The 21,504-nt window shown below is 45.2% G+C and overlaps 1 protein-coding gene across 7 annotated transcripts in view; it reads right to left on the reverse strand.

The window, feature by feature from the left end:
* The window catches only part of BIN1 (bridging integrator 1), a 141,207-nt gene that overhangs the window by 12,899 nt on the left and 106,804 nt on the right, over window positions 1-21,504 (reverse strand). For 2 of the 7 annotated variants that reach the window (XM_036744126.1, XM_036744125.1), the window contains 8 exons: window positions 19,600-19,682; window positions 13,775-13,922; window positions 11,153-11,281; window positions 6,683-6,790; window positions 5,779-5,802; window positions 2,595-2,717; window positions 1,542-1,628; window positions 1,105-1,215 (listed from right to left, as the gene is read on the reverse strand). In XM_036744126.1, coding sequence (XP_036600021.1) covers window positions 1,105-1,215; window positions 1,542-1,628; window positions 2,595-2,717; window positions 5,779-5,802; window positions 6,683-6,790; window positions 11,153-11,281; window positions 13,775-13,922; window positions 19,600-19,682 — 813 coding nt within the window. The remainder of the gene's footprint in view (window positions 1-1,104; window positions 1,216-1,541; window positions 1,629-2,594; window positions 2,718-5,778; window positions 5,803-6,682; window positions 6,791-11,152; window positions 11,282-13,774; window positions 13,923-19,599; window positions 19,683-21,504) is intronic. The other 5 variants (XM_036744122.1, XM_036744127.1, XM_036744123.1 and 2 more) reach the window with 3 other exon arrangements.

Here is a 21,504-nt window from a genome sequence, read left to right on the forward strand (position 1 = left end):
GTAAAATAGAGGGCATGAGGGGGTGTGTGTGTAAAATAGAGAATGTGAGGGTGAGTGTGTGTGTGTGTATGTGTATAAAATACAGGATGTGAGGGTGTGTGTGTGTGTGTGTGTGTGTGTGTGTGTGTGTGTGTGTATTTTTGCCTCCGACCCTCAAGAGTCCCTCTTAGGAGATGGCAGTACTCTAAAAAAGATGCCCGTTTCAATAGCCGTGTACCAGGAGCTGCATCTCTCTTTCTCCCTCACCACACACACACACACACACACATGATAAGCCCAGTGGGGCCCCAGGAGAGAAGCTTCACAATCCACAGACTTTAAGGATAAGCCAGAAGGAACCTTGCAGACTACCTAATCCTCGGGTTAATAATCTAATTCAATCTTTATGCAGGAAGACTTGTGTCCATATGTTTAGATTTGCTCAAAATTATCTCTATTTACTGAAGTCATTTTTTAAAAATGGATTTGCATGTTTGTACTGAGAAAGAAATTTCCTTGAAAGGTCATGGGCTTACAAGTCCTCACCAAACATCCTTTCTTGTTCACAGAACCTGCTCGATAATCATGTCTCCCCTTACTGACTCCCCTGGCTTCCTGTAAGTGCCAACTAAAATACCATCTTCTACAGGAAGCTTTTTCCAACCCCTCTTAATTCCAGTGCCTTCCTTCTGTTATTTCCTGTACATAGTTTGCTTTGTTATGTATTCGTTTGCATGTTGTCTTGCCCACCAGATTGGAAGCTCCTTGAGTACAGCAACTGTCTTTTGCCTCTTTTTGTAGCCCCAGCACTTAACACAGTGCCAGGCACACAGGAGGCGCTTAATGTTTATTGATTGAATGATTATTTCGTCAAGTGAGATTCAGCCCAGTACCAGGCTCTGTTGGCTGTTTACTGACAGGCTCCAAGAGTTTTCCACTGGGAAGAGAATCCCTTCCTCGGGAACTAGTGGAGAATGTGGAGTGATGTTGATAATGCCAGATATTCTAACAAGTACCTTCGTCCCCCAAGTGGAGAGGCCTTCCCGCTTTCCTCAAAAAAGCTGGTCCCTTCTTAGGCTAGACAGTTGGGAGAGAAAGGGGCTTCTTGCTCCCTTCCTCTCTTACCTTGAACAGGAATCCCGGGGGCATGTCAGACCTCTTGGAGGGAGCACTGCCCTCCACAGTTCCATTCACAGTGGCTGGGAAGGTCTCGACCACCACAGCAGGCAGGGAGCTCTAAGAAAGGAAGGGATGACAAGATCAGAGAGTTGCTGTGGAAGGCTGGCTGGAATGTTGGGGCAAGGGTAACAGAAGACAGTTGCCCCACAGCCCCAGAATCCACCTTGGCAGTCAGTGAGGGTCACAGGCCGGCCCATCCAGGATCCTCACTGGCACTGGTGTGTGGGTCCAGCTTATGGGGAAAGGGATCAAAGCACTGGACTGGGGTTAAGCCTTAAATATTCACACACCAGGGTGGGGTTGGGAAAAGAAAGACAGAGACAGAAGCAAAGAGAAAAAGACAGAAGTAGACAGAAAAAAGTCTGTCTTCCCTGTGGTCTTACAGAGGCCCCGTCACTTGCCGCCGTCTCATTGGCTTCTTCAGTTACTGCCACTGGTTTCGTCCCGCCAGCCTCTGTCACATCTCCTGGCTGCAACATAAATCCCAAAGCCAGGTCAGATCCTGGCTTGGCCCCAAAGTGTAGGAATAGGCATCCTCTTCTCCCCACCCAGAGAAGAACACATGAGGCCAGAATTAACAGATACTTCCCCTTCACCATCGATAACCAAAAAAAGGGCAGCCATCTTCCCCCCTTTACCACGGTGTGTAGCCTCTGGACACATCCTGCCTCTTAGAACCTTCTCACTCTCTCCTCTTCCTTGGTTAGTCCCTCCAGAATTCACAATTAAAAACCATAGGCTACAGGGATGATTTTTCTACAGTGAAAAGAGCATAGACCAAGAGCCAAGGAATGGCCCAATCACTCTCAGTGTGATCCCAGGCAAAGTCACCTCAACTCAGTGGATCTTAGTTTCTTCATTTATCAAAGAGTAATTTTAGCCTTGGTTCACCCACCTCAGAGAGTCATTATGAAATCAAATGAAATTACGGATGTCAAAGTGCTTTGAAAAACATCAGGCAACATGCAGGTGAAAATTATGTTACTATAGAGTCCTCAGAAGAATGAATGATAGAACCCAAGGTCCTAAACAGAACTCAAGAGCTCTTCTTGTTCCCTCGGTCTGCAGACCACTTTGTGCTCTCTCTCCTGCTGCCCCCTTCCCCTGGTCCTTTGAATAAGGCCCTAGAAGGATTGTTAGGAAGTAATACATTCCTACCAGGAACAGGAGGTGAGTATTGTTATGTTAAAGGCATTAAACAAGCTGGGGAGAAGTGGCGAGTGACTTTTGCCTACCGTCTGAACTTGAGAACCACCTAGCTCCCACAGGCCCCTACTTCAAGGTGGGTCTCCACCTAACCCTAGAAGAATGGTGAATGAGTGCCTTTTCTGAAGTCCTTAGCTCTCCTTAATTCAAATGTTCCAGCTTCTCCTTTCACCCCTTTCCCTTCCATCTGGAGGGCAGGGACAAGTCAGGAAGTGGAATGGGGCACTTACTTGGGCTGGCCCAGGCTCTGAGGTCTGGCTGGGCCAGACCACGGGAAATGCGCCCTCTTCGGTGGCGCTATCAGCAGGGCCCTGCTCCACAGACTGCAGGCTGCCAGCTTGACTCTCTGCAGCCTAGGGACAGGCATGGGCAGAAGGGGAGGAAGAAGAGAAAAGGGAATAGGAGAGGCGAGGGAAGGAAGTAGTGGTCAGGGCATAAGAAGAAGATAAGAGAAAACAGACATGAGCAATGGCCTAGAGAGAGAGAGGGTGGGAGGGGGAACACAGAGGCACATGGAATCCAAGAGTCAGCCTCTGGACCTATAGCCAAACCTGGTGGAAGGGTAGAGGTGAGGACTGTGTTTTTGGCAATTTTTTTTAATCCCCAGGATCTGCCATATAACAAAAGCTTAATAAATATTTGTTGACTGTCTATCCTATATGCTCTCCCCAAAGTCAGAGCTAAGTAATGTCAGTTCACTGATGGAGTCTCACAGTCCATGGTCTGTGCCCAAAGCTATCTATAATCTCAGCAAAGTTGCCTGTAAGTTAGAGATCCAACTTGCTCCCAATAATCTAATTCCAGGAAGCCAGTGGTGAGATTAGAGGTGACTTCTGAATGTGTGGAACCCTCCCACCACATTGTGATGGGTTTCTTCAGAAAAATCTTGCAGACAAGCCATCCCCCTTCCTCTTTAATAGGTCATTGACTTTCCTCATTTGGCCCACTGAAGTGATGCCTAACCATCCTACTTCCTTTTCTTTTTCAGAGTCCTGCAGAGATCCCAAAGTGCCCTTCTTAAAAGGACCCAGCTAAAGCATTATCTCAAGAGGCACTATTTTTCTGTTCTGTGATTTCTCTTTTAAAAAAAATAAATTATTACCAATGACTCTGCAAAGACCTGGAGCATTTAATGATAAGGTATCACCCTGATAGAGGAGAAACAACTCATAGCTGAGTTCCAGCTAGGATTCAGTACCACTCTCCTGTCTTCTGTGGTCTGAGGAACACCAATTACTCTCCAGGGCAAACCTCCCACTCTAACCATTCTAGGAAATTCAGTTACTGCCCCCTCCCTCCCAGGCTATGCTGCCGAGCTCATTTCTGGCCCTACGCCTTTTCACAGACCTTTCTGGAATAGTCTTCCCTCTGCTGAAACCCTCGTTCAAGGCCCAGCTCAAGTCCCCTTTCTCTACGAGGGCTTCTTTAACTACTCCAATTCCCATGATCTTTCTGGTCTCTGAATTCTGATTACACATGTGGTTTAAACCAAGGCCTAGACTTTTTCTCTGGTTACAAAAAGCACACTTTGGGCAGCTAGGTGGCGCAGCGAGTAAAGCACTGGCCGTGGAGTCAGGAGGACCTGAGCTCAAATCCAGCCTCAGACATTGGACACACTTACTAGCTGTGTGACCTTGGGCAAGTCACTTAACCCCAAATGCCCTGCCTTCCCCCAGTAAAAAAAAAAAACCAGAAAACAAAATAAAGAGCACACTTCCCTACACTCCCACAGGTTATCCTTCATGCCTGGGATATACCTCTATCTCAACCTGACCTTTCAGAATTCTTCAAGACTTAGGCACTACCTTGTTATCCATTTAACCTTGCCTGATTTCCTCTGGATAAAATGATCTCCCCCCTCATCCTCTCCAATTTCCCTAAAGCACTTTACCTAGAATTTCTCCTTTGCTCCCATCACTCCTTGCCTCACAGCGTACTAATGGGTTTACATGCTGCATTTCCCCTCAAAGATTGTAAACTCTTTAAGGACAGGGACCATGTTGTTTTTCGTCTTTGTATCTCCAGCCTTGCACAAAGTAAGGGCTTCATAAATGTTTTGTTGAACCAACGTCAACCAGCTTACATGGATCAAATATTCTCCTGCGTTCCCTGTAGCATCTACTATCCATCTGGGCCATTCACAGACAAGGGTCAATAAAGACTTGTTGATGAATCACTTATTGACAGCCTTGCTGTCCCGTTTGACTCTCGAGGTGGATTTGAATAATTGTTAAAATAGGGCCTGGCTTTGCTTGTGACACCTATTGATACTTTAAAGATAGGAATCCAAAAATGAATGCAGGAAACGTGACTTTTCAACTTGCTGTGTCTTAGATGTGTCCTCTGCTTTCACAAAAGGACATGGAGGAGAACAGCTAGAGAGAGAGAGAGAGAGAGAGAGAGAGAGAGAGAGAGAGAGAGAGTGTGTGTGTGTGTGTGTGTGTGTGTGTGTATGTATGTGTGTGTGTATGTGTGTGTATGTGAGTGTGTATATGTGTGTGTATGTGAGTGTGTGTATGTGTGTGTGTATGTGAGTGTGTATATGTGTGTGTATGTGAGTGTGTGTGTGTGTGTATGTGTGTGTATGTGTGTGTGTGTGTGTGTCTAGGAGAAAAGAGATAGACAATAAGAAGAAGCTAATTCATGGGACCACCCAGTTGGCAGGGAAAAAAGACTGGAAACAACAAAGTATAAGGAAAAGAAAATTAAGCCAGGGTTAGGGTTAGAGTTCCAGCCCTGCCTTTTAACTAGCTGGCTGTCCTTGGGCATATCACTGCCCTTTCTGGATCTGTTTCCCTATCTGTAAAATGAAGCAGCTAGACTGAATGATCATTTACATATCTAACATTCTGTGATTCAACAATCTTTAGGTTTCAGGAGTTCTTAACCTTTTTGTGTTTTACAGACCTCTTTAGCACTCTGGTGAAGCCTTATCAAACCCTTCTCAGAATGTTTTTAAATGCATGAAATGAGATACATAGGATTACAAAGGTTAGTAAATATAAAGATCCAATTTATTTTTCCTATCCAAGTTCCCAGACTCCCTAAAATCTCTCCATGGACCCCAAAGAGAACCTAAGGTTAAGAACCCCTGCCTTAGAATGATATATACATTCAACCAATAAGGACAGAAACCACTGTGTACAGCAACATATACCCAGAGGGTGTCCAGGGTGCTCTTTCAATGACACCAGAAAGGGTGAGCCCTCAGGAGAATTGGATCTAGGGGATAATCACTAGGCAGGCAGGCAGAAGAAATGATAGAAAGACAAAAGAGATTTTGGAATGAAAACCTACTACAGCCAATGGGCAGGAAAACAGCACCGACATGGAGAAAGCATGATAAGGGGACTGAGTTCATGCCAAGGAGAAGGGAATGATGAGACACCTGAAAAGGGGAGACATAAAGCTTACCTCCCAGAGATCCCATGGAATTGACTAAGCATGTCAAAGGATGACAAAGAGAGAGTTAGATTTAGCAGGCCAGCAAACACAGGCAATTAGTTACACCCCAATGAGCCTCCTCCCTGCCCCAAGATCCCAACTTCGACAGTACTATGCCTACAGTGGAGTTGGGCTGAGCTCAAAGGCAGAATCATCAAAGGGCTTGAGGCATTGGGGCCCATCTAGATCTTCAATGAGATCTGGGGCCTTGCTCCACTTTCAAGGAGATGGCTTCTTACTGACTCTGACCACCTATATGAAAGTCACCCAATTCAGGGGTCTCCCCTAGGACATTCCTAAAGGCCTTATTACCTAGTCAGCTATAGCTGCATAAAATCTATTTGCAAATAATTTGCATTCAACCACATGAAATGGGATGCCTAATCATAATTAGGCATTACGAAGAGAATTTTTTCAATTTCTGGCAAAATTCCTTTTTAAAATAAAATTTTTTCAATGAACAAAAATCCACCTCTTCCCTCTATCCTTCATCCTCACCCTGAAAAAGAAAGGGAAAAAAAAACCTCTTGTAACAAATATACAGTCAAACAAAAATATTACCAAATTGGCTGAGTCTAAAAAATGTTTCAGTCAATGTGTACCCAAGTCCATTACCTCTCTGTCAGGCAAAAGGTAGCACGTTTCCTCATGAGTACTCTGGAATTATGCTAACAGTAAATTTCAAAGTAAAAACTTGCTCGTCTTCATGCCACCCTGGGTACTCACTCCTCCAGAGCCCTCCACCAGAAGGCTAACAAAGGAAAACGTAGTGCCAAGTAAAGGCAGAAGAGCAGCCTGGAGGGTTCTGCTGGGAGGTCCTCCATGATCCCTAGACTGGATTTTGGGAGGCACAGCAGACAGGAGACAAACCAACCTGACCAGAGGGCGTAGGCACCTTCACAGGGCTTGCAACTGGTGGGATGGGATCAAAGTCCAGATCCAACAGGCTGGCATTTTCCTGGAAAGGCCCAGGGGCATCAAACTTGGCAGCAGGAAAGGAGGAAGCAGTTTGCATGTTAGACATAGGTAAGAAGGGGTGAGTAAGTACATGGGGACACATGCATACTTCTCTGACCATCTACATGTACAAATGCACATAGGCACACACCTGTGTAGACAACATACATTGCTAGGATTCCCTCCTTCCACAGATATTCACAACATGGGCTAAAAAGGTATAACCAGCCAATGCTTCCAAGATCATAATGGCTAACATCATGTAGCCCTTTAAGGTGGGTCATCATTCCCCATGTGTCCTTGTCGCCACATCTTTTCTGTGTTCTCCCTTTCTTTACCAAGAGGTTTCCTCCCCTTCTCCCATTCTATGAGAAGGGCCCAGCATCTCCCAAACTGCCCTCTCCCCATCTCACAGCCATTATCCATAGGATCGCCACATTATCCAATAGGAGAGCCTGTCTCTGACGGAGGGAATAAGGGATACTTTTGTGGGAATGGAGAGGCAGCTAGCTGGATAGAGCACTGAACCTGGAATCAGGAAGACTCATCTTCATGAGTTCAAATCTGGCCTCAGATATTTACTAGCTGTGTGAGCCTGGGCAAGTCACTTAACCCTGCTTGCCTCAGTTTCCTCATCTGCAAAATGAGCTGGAGAAGGAAATGGCAAACCACTCCAGTAGCTTTGCTAAGAAAACTCCAAATGTGGGGTTACTAATAGTCACACACAACTGAAAAATAACTGAACACCATTGCAAGAATGGACATGGTAAACTCCAAAAGCTAGGGACAGGAGCCAAATTGCCTGCAAATAAGTTTGCCATCCATGGATGAAGAGATATGACATAACAGAGAACAGGCTAGATGGTCTGCTCCAAAAATATCACTGCCAGAACTTAAAGTCATTTCATTTTGTCACAAAACATAAAATTTCACACAGTTAAGAGATTTATTTAGGCCAGTACAATCGTTTGCTTTTCAAATTGCAAGGATCACTATAATTAGGATCAGTCACTTTACACACCAGTGTGAATAAGTCCACACACACCCGATTCTCTTCTTCCCAACGCCTCCCTGAGATGTTTGCATTCACTGAGAGAATACAGGTGAGGTGAGAGAAGGAGGGATGACATTTTGGATGGAAGAGCACTTTAACAGGTTGGGCATGCATGGAAAGAGGCAGGAGAATGCTACACCAAGGGGCTCAGGGTAGCATTTTGGTGTTATTATTCAGTCATTTCAGTTGTGTCTGACTCTTCATGACCCCATTTGGGGTTTTCTTGGCAATGATACTGGAGTGGTTTACCATTTCCCTTTCCAGCCCTTTTTACAGATGAGGAAACTGAGGCAAACGGAGTTAAGGGCCTTGCCCAGGGTCACACAGCTAGTAAGTATCTGAGGCCAGATATGAACTCAGAAGATGAGTCCTCCTGACTCCAGGCCCTACACTCTATCCACTGCCCCACCTAGCTGCCCTGGGGTAGCATATGAGCCTAGAAAGAGGGTCAGTAAGAATCAGGAGGATGGCTAAAATAAATCAAATAGCCTAACTACTGATTTGGATTGTCAATAAAACTAATACAAAGAGTTATTTAAAAACAAAAAACCTAACAAGAACACCAAAGAAGGGACCCCCTGAGAAGTCATTTCTCCCCTTACCTCAAAGCAGGCAAATTTCTACCCTATGAGTAAAGGCCTCCTGGCTTTTCCCAGAATCCCTTGTTTTGCTGGAAGTCTTTCTTTTGCATCGCCAATGACAATGATGACATCTCAGTGGGAGTCCAATGAGGCTAGGCCTTCCCTCACCCCCAGTCCCAGAAGCCTCAGTGGCCCCTCTCTCCCTTCTGTGTACCAAGGGTGAGAATGCTCTGGATGGAAACCATGCTTGGTCCTCAGGCCAGGCTTCATGAACAGGGGTGTTCCCCCCACGGTACGCACAAACATATAAGACATGCAGCAGGTAGAAGGAAGAATGAGAGAGAGAGAAAACATGCAGTGAATTATGGGAAGTAGCAGGCATGGATGGAGTAGAGAAGATAAATGGGAGGAAGAAGAAAGCCATCTGTGAGCCTGGGGCTGTTGGCGGTTTCCTTCCTCCTAGTGAAACAGGAAGGCAGGTGCAGCAGGTCCTCTACGGTGACGTGTCTCTCCCATTAAGTCAAGCTGAAGGGGCAGCTAGGTGGAGCAGCAGACAGAGCATGGGCCCTGGAGTCAGAAGAATCTGAGTTCAAATCCGGCTCAGACACTAAATTAGCTGTGTGACCTTGGGCAAGTCATTTAGCACCCCCAAAAAAAGTCTAGCTGAAATATGTGGACTTCCTAGAAAGGATTTCCCAATTCATTTGGAGGTGCTCAGAATAAACCATAAAAGGGCCACAAAATGCCAGTCATAGTAGCGCACACCTACAATCCCAGGCTAATGGATTGCCTGAGTTCTGAGCTCTGAGCTTCCATATGCTGCCCATCAGTTGTCCACACAAAATCTGACACCAATATGGTGAGCTCCCAAGACTGAGCACAGTGGGAGGGAAGAAGAACTACCCGACTGCCTAAAGAAAGGTAAACCAACTCAGGTTGGAAATGGAATGGGTCAAAGCTACCCTGCTTATGATTAGCAGTGGGATCAGGACTTCCAGCCTGGATGTGATAGACTCAGTATCAAAAAGGGAAAAGAAGGAGGAGTCCATAGAATAATAGATTCTTAGAGCTGGGAAGAACCTTAGGAATCATACAGTCTGATTAATGGCCAAATCAAAAATCCCATCTATAAAATCTCCAATAAATGGTCACTGAGCCTCTGCTTAAACAACTCCAATTATAGGGAACTCACTGCCTCTTAAGGCAGCCTATTCCTAATAGAATATAAAGTTGAGGGTTGTGCAATTTTTCATCCCTGTTTTTCCAAAACCTAGCCCTGCATATGTCAATATGCCAAGGACCTGGGATTTCATCACTGAAGGAATCTCCCTCCACCAAACAGAAGCAATCCAACTCTAATTTATAGTCTTGGAGAATTTGTTTTGAGGCTCATAGCAGGTGACTTGCTCATGGTCACACAGCTAGTAACAGTCAGCATTTAAACCCAGGTCTCCCAGGAGCAGCTAGGTGGTGTGGTAGATTAGAGCTGGGCCGGGAGTCAGGAAGACCAGAGTTCAAATTTGGCCTCAGACACATAATAGCTGTGTGACCTTGAGCAAGTCACTTAACCTGTCTGCCTCAGTTTCCTCATCTGTAAAATGGAGATAATAATAGCACCTACTTCTCAGGGTTGTTTTGAGGATAAAATGAGATATTTGTAAAGTTCTTAGCACAGTGCTTGGCACATAGCAGGCGCTGTATGATATTAGCCATTATTACTATTCCTAACTCCAAATCCAGCATTCTAGCCATTTTACTACAATATCTTGCACACAGTAGATGCTTAATAATAGCTCACATTTCTATAGCATTTTAAGGTTTTTAAAGAGTCTGAGATAGGTAACACAGACAGAATTTACAGATAAGGAAACTGAGACTCAGAAGGCTGAATGAATCATACCTAGGGGTCACACAGCAATTAAGCATCAGTCAGGATTCAAGCCCAAGTCTCTCTGGACCCCAAGCTCAGTGCACTATGTGCTACACCAAGTTCCTCTCAATGAAAAGAAAAAGTTTCCTAACTCTATTCCTCAAGCCACAGAATTCCAACCTGCATCGCACCCACCTGCCCCCGGTGGCAAGAGAGGTGGGTAAGATAGGGTAGAAAAGCATCCGAGGCTGAGAATGAGAAGACCTGACTTCTAATCTCAACTCTGTCACTAACTAGTTGGATGAACTTGGCCAAGTCACTTCAATGGGCTCATTGTATAGCTCCGTGATTCTCTTTAAGCCTCAGTTTCTTCAACTGTAAAAGGAAGGGACTGGACTAGATAATGTATAACATCTCTTCCAGTTCTCAGTCTATGGTTCAACGATCAAATGAGATAATATTTGTACAGTGCCTAGCACAGCACCTGGCACATAGGAGGCATTATATAAATACTTATTCCCTTCCCCCAATAAGCAATATATAAAAAGTACTAGATAAACAAAGGACTGCATATTTTGGTAGGACATAGGACATAAAACTCGAAAAGCAGAAACATAAGAGAGCGTAACTATTTAACCTTTTAGGATCTCATTTTGTAAAAATAGGCTTTTCTTTCCATATGGTACCATATGGGCAGTAAATACTCATAATTCCTAACTCAAATTCATTTCCACGCCTTTCTCACCCCAAGCTTCCAGCACATGCTCTGAACCCTTCCTGTTTCTTCCTCATTTCTCCTGGAAAGGAGTAGGAGAAAAGGATGGTATATGATAAATGAAGAAAGAAAGGCAGAGAGAATGAATGAGGATGGCCGTGGCTGACCTGTGAGGGGGTGGTCACGCTGATCTCGGGGACAAAATTGTCATCAAACAAGCTGATAATGTGCTCCTGCTTGATTTCCTTGGACGGAGTGTGTTTGGGAGGCGGTGGGACTGGTGGGCCTTTTCGAAGCTGCAGGCAGATAAGGGTAGGGTGCGACCGACGACAGGGGGCAGGGGATCACGCGGCAAAACACGTTGGGGCGGAGAGATGTGGACAGAGACAAAGACAAAGCTCTGGTTAGTCAAATCACAGACCATGGACAGGGAGTACAGAGCAGAAGATGCTGGCCTCGGTCAGAAAAATGGGAGCAAGTGGGTCCACCTCCCATCCTGCTGGCTCCTGTGCTGGAGAAGGGGAAGCAAGATGCAAAATATCATTACGTCTCAACACAGACACAAGAAATGCCAGTTCAATCCCAGGGATGGAAAGGAAGAAAAGTTAAGCCTCAAAACATTGCCCTGGAAAGAGAAAGAAAAAGCAAATCCACCAAACACCAACCCTGTTCCCTCCCCAAGGAAGGGACCTACCTGCTTGAAAGATGAAAACAGCAGCTGAGAGACTTAGACCCTAAAGACATCTCAGTTCAGGATTCTGTCTCCTTCTATCCGGCGTCTCCCTGTCTACCCTCTGAAGGCGAGGTGTGTCTTCCATCTATCCCAATCCTACCCCCATCCTGTAAGAACCAGCTCATCTTTTCCTTAGAAACTTCCTAGATCACAGCAAGTATCCCACCCCCAGCACCAACCAAGTATGAACAAGTCTCTACCATGCAACCTATATCGTAGTCAGAAACTCTCCTGTGTGGTCTCTATCATTTCAATTGTCAAGGTCTGCTGTGCCCAATAGAACCAGAAGCCCTTCAGGAAAGGGAACTCCTTATGCTAGAGACATAGCAGGGAAAATGGGGGGGAAAAGAGACAACAGAAAGACTGACAGCAGAGAAAGACATAGTGGAGCTTAAGGAGAGAAGTAGCAAAAAAATGAAAAAAGAGGGAGGGAAAGAAAGAATATATCCTTAATAAGCTCTTGCCAAATTCACATAGGTGTTTAATAAAGTCTTGCAGAATTCAATTTAATTACATAGATTTGGTAGAATTATACTGATTTAACTGAAATGAACAGTTGAATGAAACACCTACCTCCAATTTGATGGATTTTTCCCCTTTATACCAGTAACAAATGCCCTTTCCCAGCTCCCCTCTCTGTCTTGTTCCCTTATCTCCACTCCTTAGAGGACCTGATCCAGTACATCTAGGCTGGGGGAGACTGGCATGCAGTGAAACGCTGCAACCACCAGATGGTGATGTGGTTTCATCATTCTGACCGCTGGCCTTTCAATATGCCAAAGACCAAGACAGCCACCCACACACCTTAGCTGGCCTCCATCTCTTCCCCTGAAATCCAAACTCAATTAACTTTAAAATAATTTTTAAAAGCTCAAAATGAGAGCAGTTCCTTCTACTGGACTACTTGCCTTAAAAAGAGGGTGATGAGGAATCTGGATTTGGTGGGGCCTGCCTGTGTTTCCTGCTCTCCCACCTACTAACCAGGAGATTCCATCCCCCTTTCTCCCACCATTCCCCATCCCTCTTCACTATCTTTTCCTCCTTTTTTTAATTTCCTTTCTGTCATTCTCTCCCACTTTTCTCCACGATACCTGAGGTTAGCTAAACGATTCTTCCTTAAGCCATAAATGCACCCCATCTCCTTCCACTCCTTTCCTTATAATACTCCATAGTGAGTATGCTCATATAAGGCAGCTCCTGGGGAAATCTCAGGGGGAAACTCAAAGAAAATGAGAATAATTTTCATTTCTTGGCACACAAGGTAGGAGATAGCATTTGACCTGACAGGATAGAAGAGGAAAGGGGCAGTAACACATGCTCCTAGGATGCCCTGGAACTGGAAGACCCAGAAGAACCTCCATGCCCTGGACCAGGCTGAGGGTGGTAGCATGTACTCTGGAAAAGGTAAGAGAGTCACAATAAAAGGAAGGGAGAGGGGAGAGGAAAGAGCTACATAAAGAAAAACTCAGAATACAAAGAAGCAAGAGCAAAGAAAGTATATAGCATAGGGGCTGCTGGGGCCTTCAGGGATGGAAGGTGTCTGGTTCTCCAATAAAGCCAAAAACCACTCCACTGGAGAGAACTGAGCAGACTGGGGTGGGGCAGTGGGGGAATGCAGGAAATCAGAGGAGTAATCGTAGCAGATGAACCGTTGGCCAAACTGCTGAGGCTCAAGAATACTTTAGAGGTGACCAGACTCAGACTTTGAGGAAGGGCCCTCAGGGACCAGGAGGGCTTGCAAGGAGGCTAGCAGAAGAAGATGGATACTGGAATTCCACAGAGTCTCTGATAGAGCCATCCCTCCAGGAATAAAATAGGCTTCTGAGCCTTCCTTAGAAATTTCCACTATTACCTCCAGAACTTAACCTCCTGCCTCAACAGGAAGCCCACAGAGGGCATTCCCTCACTTAGGGAAGGAGGAAAAAGAATGAAAGATGAAGAGAGGGAAGGGAAGGAAAGCGGAGGAAGAGGGAAGAAGGAAGGAGAAGGAAGGGAGGAAAGGCAGGTAGAGACAGAAGCAAAAGTTTAGGAAAGAATTGTGTGGTCAAGGGGGTACCTGAGATGGCGACTTGGGGATGGCAGCCCCAGGAGTGTCCAGGCTGGCTGGTTCAGGCTCGTGGTTGACCTTGATCTCAGGGGTGCCAGCTGGGGAACCATCGGGTGGTGGTGAGGGGCTCTTGTTCCCTTTCGTGGGGGCATTGTCACTGCAGAGATACAGACAGAGACAGAGACAATGGGTGATAGTGAGCAGGAGGCAAATTTTTAGAGGAGCCGTAGACCAGGTCCTCTAGATCAAGGCACAGGGACCCCAGCCCCAGAGGAGACAGAATCCTGGGAGAAAACTCCACAATGCACTTTGCCAGTACCTCCACTCTGAGGCTCGTTACAAAGGGAGCGAGAACATCTGTGAGGATGGAAAAATGTGTATCTGTGCAAATGAGGGTACAGGCGTGCATTCAAGTATGAATATGCCTTCTGTGTATGACTATGAGAAAGGGAGCATGGATGAGTCTGCATGCCCACGTTTGAATGCTTTAGGGACAACGACAGAAATGAAAAACAGAAAAGATTCTAAATGTACCCAGAATATTCCCTACACCCAAGTCCACATATGAGCAGTAGAAAGCAGACAGCAGACAGGGTACTCCAATTCCCCCACTAACTCACTCCTAACTCCTCTCTGGGCCTTTGTGATAGCTCTGGGGCCCGAGGCATCCAGGCCCAAGCTATTGTACTCACACCAGTTGGTCCAGATAGCCTGGGACCTGCCCCAAAGACCAGGTAAGCTAACCCAAAGCCTCAGGCACTCCCTCTACAAAAGACACTATCCCTCTAATGCTCTTGCACATAAGCAGCATGGTATTCAAAGCTTATTCTCAAGTATACATACAGATAGGAGGCAGAGGTAAGTACAGATACATCAAAGTTACTTATAATCAATATTCTAAGATAAGATAGGGCTTCTTTCCTCCTTCAAGAACTTATTAGATGTGTCTTGAATATACCTAGCTATTTTTGTATTTTCCCCCCCTACAATTAGAAGGTGACCTCATTGAAGCTAGGGACAGTTTTTTTTGCCTTTCTTTGTATCCTCAACATTTGTTACAGTTCCTGGCACGTAGTAAGCAATAAATGTTTTTTGGCTGACTTTTATTTCCTTTCCTCCTGCCCTTCCACCAGAAAAGGGTAGCTACAATGCAAGGGAAAGGGAGTGGGGTGCCAAGAGGAGTGGATAATCTAGCCAGCCGCTGAATAATTGAAAACTGAGTAAAAGTGAGTGGCAAACTAGTCCTACTCCTACAAAGAGCCACTTACACTCTGCAGTCCCCTCCATCACTACCCCCTAACCCCCATGGCTAGAACTCCAACCCTAGCCATCTCAACCTTCTGGTTTGATACTATACACAAAAGAGAGAATGACATTCTACTCTGAGACACATGAGCCCAGCTGATAGAACTCAAAGGTCTGAAGCTTAGAATGTGGCAGTTGACTAGGAATCAAAAGTCTAGTGGCCACTACATGAGCTTCCCTTACTCCTCCTAGATCCATTCCTTTAGGGCCTATGTATTTGGGGTTAAGTGGAGATTGTCCAAAAGAAATTCCTAGTGAAGAAACCACCAGAGACAGGATTTTGTTTTCTCTCTCTCTTTGTGTTGTCTCTCCAAACATAGACCCGATGGTTCCATCTGGACCCAGATTCCATCTGGACTCTCCCAGCTCTGATGATCCTAGGAAGGTAAAGCTTAAAAGGAAGTTAGAGATCATCTAATCCAATTTCTTCATATTAAAGGTTAGAAAACTGAGGCCCTGAAAAGTCACTGAAGATAAAATTAAAAACAAAACTAGGAGCTGGGTTTGTTTTTTAAAGACTAATAGACATACCACATTACTAATCTGAATTTAAAAAAAAAAAAGAAGAAATACAAATCATCTCTCCCTTCAAAAAAGAGACTGAGAAGTAACTGAGTAGTAGTTATTACTACTAAGAGTAGTAAAATAGTAACTGAGAAGAACTGAGAATCTCCCAGGAGGAGAAACTAGTGGAGGAAAGGGTGTACAGAGGTGGCCAAACAGCAGCTTCAGGCCAGTTCTAAGCCAGATGGGCCCCAGTGAATATCCCACTGTCAAGGTCTCTCCAATCCAGCCAACCTGAGGGACTACAGCAGACTTGGAACCAAATTTGCTGGGTTTGGTGAGCTGTGGTAATGCAGCCCGCAACTATGGCCTGGGATTGATTCTGGCTCCTAGCAGGAAGTGTATGAGAAGCTTCCTGGGCAAGTCTGAAGGTTCTATTTAGTATCAAGGTCTCCATGTTGCTGGCACCCCATATCTACTGCCCAGATTGCTTGCCTGGGTATTAACCAACCTCACTGCCTTGGCCTCCTCTCCAGGGTCTAGGGCTTCCCAGTTCCTGACTGCCTGCCTGATTCTGGCCCCTGTCATGTTCTAACCTCTCTGGGTGAGCCTTGACTCTGGAGTGCTCTCCTGATTTGGTGCATCCAGTCCCAACTTGACCACCATGATGCACTCCTGCTTTGACTATCTCATGCCTAGCTCCCTGCTCTTGAGTATTCTACTGAACACCACAACTAAACTGCCTCTGATTCCCTGGGATGCTTTCCCCAACCTCTCCCTATCCCAGGGGGCAAGGAGGATAAATAGCACTACACACACCAAGGCAGGTTATTGGGTTAGTTCTGTCCATTCCCCCCTTCCCATCAGGCCATGCACAGGACCTGCTCTAGACCCCAAGGGAACACACGACTCCCCTCCGCACACCCCGGTTATCATGGGAGGCCACACACTTGTTTTTATGAGCCCTGAGGGCCCCCACACAATGCAGCTCTTGGTATACCGGTACCTGCTCTTCTTTCTCCGAAGTCTGGAGAACAGTTTAGTTTTCTTTCTGTGGGGGACCGGATGCAAATGGCTTTTATTATAGGAGGGAAAGATGAAAGTCATCTGCCTTCCTTTCTCCCCATCACTAGTGCGATGCCAAAACATATACATTTCTGAAGGGGCCCCCAAAACCAAACTAGGCAGAGCTTTTCCCTTTGATAAGCAGGAACACAGGGCCCAGCAAGAAGCCTCTCACTTAACCATATTCTCTTTACAATCCCTCCAGGATGCTCCTGGGTTCAGCATTACACTTTTGTCTACATTCTTCAGGCATTAAAGATACACGTGATTCTGTCCACCTAAATGATGGAGAAGCTGGGGCCCCGAGTAGGGAAGTGACTTATCCAAAGCTACACATGAAGCCTACATCAGAGCTGAGACTAGAGCCCTGATCTCCTAACTTCCAAGTGGGATTCTGTCTGCCAAGTCACAATTTTCTAACAAGGAAAAAAGTTTAATTTAATACATAACCAAGATGTCCTGCATTTTTCTCTCTCTTCTTTGCTATTTTGAGTTCGGCAGGATGATAATTGAAGATGATGGTGACTTTGAGGGGCAAAGAGGAAGAAGGATGGTTAGGGTATATGTGTATAATGCAGTTTAAGGGGTGAATCAGATCCTAAAATCTGCCAGATTGGAAAAGTTGTCTAATGAATGCTTTTTGACCTTATCAACTTCAGTTTCCAACCCACTCCCATCAAAGTTAGGTCGCATGTGTGTCTCTCCCATCTCCACAAAGACACACTATACCTCACCCCCAACTGGTATGAAATATCTTACAAATAGTAGGTAGTTGATAAATATTTGTAGAACTGAAGTGGGGGTGGGGAGAGAGGGCAGACAAGCAGTGTAAGAATAATGCTAAAAGCTCATACTTACATAATTTTACATAATTTACAAAACTAACTACCCTGTGAGATATGTAGTTCAAATACAGTCGGTTCCCACTTTACAGATGAAGAAATGGAGGCAGAGAGAATCTAAATGACCCGCCAAAGTTCACAAAACTAGCAAGTATAACAGGTAGCATTCAAACCCAGAGCTTTCAACACCTGGATCACTGCCTTTCCCACCACACCGTACTGCCTCTCAGAAAAGACAGGGCTCACTCTTAGCCTCACTGGGACATGACTTTCACTGGGTCTGGGGCACAGCAAGGTTACCTCCCTCTTTTCTGAATTTACCTCCAATCTAACTTTACCCTCTCCACCTTCTAATCCTTTTCCGAAGGCAGTCCTAGGTTCAGGAAATGATTTCCCTGGAGCCTGTTAAACCTCATCCTTTCCCTCTTCATAAAAAAAAGGAGGATCCTCTCCTCCAAGAAACAGGCCCTGCTTAACACAAACCACTTCCCAGCCTACACATCAAGGTACCTGGTCAGCCATGTTTCTTCCATGCCACTCCTATGACTACAGTAGGATGGGATGGGGTTGCATGGCAGAGATGGATATTATAGTTGTCTTTCCTGCCAGGATTTGAGCTCCTCAAGACCAGAAAGTGAGGGAATCCTCTTTATTTCTTCCCCAAATGACACTGAATTCCTATCAGGGAGCCCTATAGGCCTTATCGTATCTTCTGTGCATGTACATACTCTCATTTATACACACACACACTCACATACAAAAATACACATACATGAATTCATGCATACGTCCATGGTCCTTAGGGAGTAGAGAAATTCCAAGTATAGCTCTTGTTCTTACAGACCTCTAGAAAAAGGCAAATTTGCCAAGTCCCCTTTCTGTTCCCCTAATCCTGTCACAAGAAACATTTAGGATAAAAATCTAGATTCTGAAATTCCCGCTGGGCTGAACATGATTTATGGGAACAGGATTTACAGACTGATGCAGTTAGAATTCACTGGCACTCCACTGAGGGAACAGCCTTGGCAAACATTCCTGCTCAGCTGGCTTGGAGTTTTACCAATAATAGCAATAACCTCACATCTGTAGGGTGCCTTTCATTTCCCAAAGCACTTTGACTTCCATGATCTCATTTGAGCCCCACAACAACCTGTGAGGCAGGTAGTACTAGTATTATTAGATTCATTTCAGAGCAGGGAAAAATCAAGGACCAAAGGAACAGTCACTTGGCTGAGCTGTCCAGCTAGAAAGCGGTGAAGCCAGGTCCCCTGACTCCGATGACAGAATTCTCCCTACTTTGCACTGACTTGCACTGACTCATCGTTTACTATACCAAGTTGCATAGAGTGGGAAGAAGCGTAGGGGGTAAAAGTTATCTAGCTTTGGACTGAATTCCCTGGATATGCTAGGCTAGAATACGATTTATAAGGATTTAAGGGTCAAGGGTTCTACATCTTTTTTTGTGTCATGGACCCGTCTGGGAGTCTGGCTAACCCTTCTCAGAAAAAATATCTTTAAATGCATAAAATAAAATATGTAGGATTATAAAGGAAACCAATTATACTGAACTACAGTTATCAAAAAAAATTTTTTTTAAGTTCATGCATCCCAGGTTAAGAGCCCCTTATGTAGTAGAACTTCCTTTATTTTGTAGATGAGAAAACTAAGAAGAAGTGATTTGCTCAAGATTGATATAACTACTTTGTGCCAAGGCCAACACTAGTAAGAAGCCAAGTGTCATGATTCCCAGTTCATTGTTCTTTCTGTTTTCCTAGCTGTGCTTTTTCCAAACCTGTACTTTCTACTCATTTGCAGAAAAAAGGGGCACCTGTATTAAAATCCTGGCCAGAACATGATACAAGGATATAGTTAAAGCTAATCTCCCTCCCCATTCCTCTTCCCCCACCCCCACCCCCAATCCTCCAGCCCTGCCCCAGCTACATCAGTATCAGCAAGCCTGCCCTTCCTTCAGTGCATAACCTCAGCTGGCCAAACCAAGGATTTCCCCTCATGTAGTGCCTCCCCACCTAGGAAGATGAGAGGGCTGTCACAGGGACAGGAAGGTTGTAGCAGCCTTCCCTCCCCCTTCCACCCCCATAGAGAGGGTATGGGACTGACCTTGGCTGGGCCTTGACAGTGAATGTGTTGCTGCCATGCTGCTTCTCCAGGCTCACCAGCACATCATTCAAGTTTTGGTTCAGCTGTAGAGAGGAGGGAGAGGCGATGAATGGGGCTACAATTCAGGTTGTGAGACTTCTTAGGAACCCATGGCTAAAGCCAGGGCAGCCACCAGCAGTGCTGTCCTCTATTTGGCCTGCCCTTGTTTCCACACCTGACTCACTCTTCCTCTCTCCCCAACCTTCCATCCATATGGCTGGGTCCCCTGAGATCTCTGTCTTTACATTCCCAATACTCAGAGCAACTGTCTTTAAATTCTCCCAACACCCAGCATAACATGAAATGTAGCTATGTTAACGACATTGTTGATACATAAATAGGAGAAGGAGATATGATTTCATTCAGGGTAGGGAACTCCCACTGCAGAAACTCCTTCCAGGAATACAGGTAGCACTCTATCCACCACCTGAAATCAAATATTGGACACCTTGTAAATACTGAATGGGATAGAATGGAATAGAATGGTATGCCAGAGTTGTCCCATCTATAGGGATGGGACTAGTAGGTCTAGTAGGAATTAAATCAACTCTAGCTGTTAACAGTCCAAACAAGGTCATTTAGGATAGGCACACACCATATGTGGCCGACATAAGGACATAGGCAACAGGGCTAGTTCTCCTAGCCACTCTCACTCTCTGGCCTCCTTGAGATCTCCTCACACGAAGGGGGCAGAGTGGATAAAGCGCTGGGCCTGGAGTAGAGAAGACCAGAGTTCAAATCTAGCCTCAAGCACTTACCAGCTGGGTGATCTTGGGCAAGTCATTTAACCTCTGTCTACCTTCTGGGTTGTTATAAAGGTAAAATGAGATAATATTTGTAAAGTGCTTAGCATAATATCTAACACAACCAAGTTTTTAGTAAATGTTTATTCCCTTCTCCTCTCCCCTTTATTACAGTTCTTATCTCCTTTCCCTGTTTATTTATCTTCTGTTTCCTCTCTATGACCTTGGAAGGTCCTTGACCATCTTGGCTGGAGGGAAGGAGGAGTGAGACCACATCAAAATGCTGATAGAAAATAAAGTTTGTAGAAACTGTAGGGCACCTTTTATTTCCCAAAGCACTTTGATTTCCATTATCTCATCAACCTCACTGGCTTCAGACTAGAGACACACATCTCCAGGTCTAGTCTTATATGCAGGTTTAAGTGAATTCCTATGTGGCATGTTGCAAAGGGTGTTAAGCAGATTCTCCTAATCAAAAAAACAGTTTTCCCCACTTCCCTTCCACAGGATCTGAAATTCTAGAAATTCATTCCTTTGGCCTTTAAGACTTTTCAGTTTCCATGAATCTGCCCTTAAAATACAAATATCTTGAAGAAGATACACCTTAAGCCCATAATTAGCTAACAACTTTCCAAACCAGAGGCAGCAAAGCACTATACAAATTGTATGTAGGACAGGTGTGATTAGGAAAAGGTATCAGGATAGGGAAGGGGAAGGAGCAGGAGGCATGGAAGGAGGGAAAGACTTTTTGCCAACTTGTAGGTAGAGAGGTAGAGATAGAAGAGACTCTCCAAGGGAGCATAGGGAGTAAGCAAGACTGAACTACTCCCAATATTCACAAGGATCTAAAGGGGGAGGTAGGGTCAGAGGATCATAGGCTTCTAGTCCAACCCACTCATTTTATATTTAAGATGCTAAGGCCCAGAGAGGTAGCCAGATTTAGGTCACATAAGTAGTAAGCAGCACAACCCAGGACCTCTCACTTCAGAATTCAGTTTCCCCTGTTCCATGTTGTTGTTCAGTCATCTTCAGTCATTTCCAACTGTTTGTGACCCCATTATGGGTTTTCTTGGCAAAGATACGGGAGTGGTTTGCTATTTCCCTCTCCAGCTCATTTGACAGA

The sequence above is a fragment of the Trichosurus vulpecula genome, chromosome 2 (assembly GCF_011100635.1).
Source record: "Trichosurus vulpecula isolate mTriVul1 chromosome 2, mTriVul1.pri, whole genome shotgun sequence".
In the NCBI taxonomy this organism is placed as follows: domain Eukaryota; kingdom Metazoa; phylum Chordata; class Mammalia; order Diprotodontia; family Phalangeridae; genus Trichosurus; species Trichosurus vulpecula.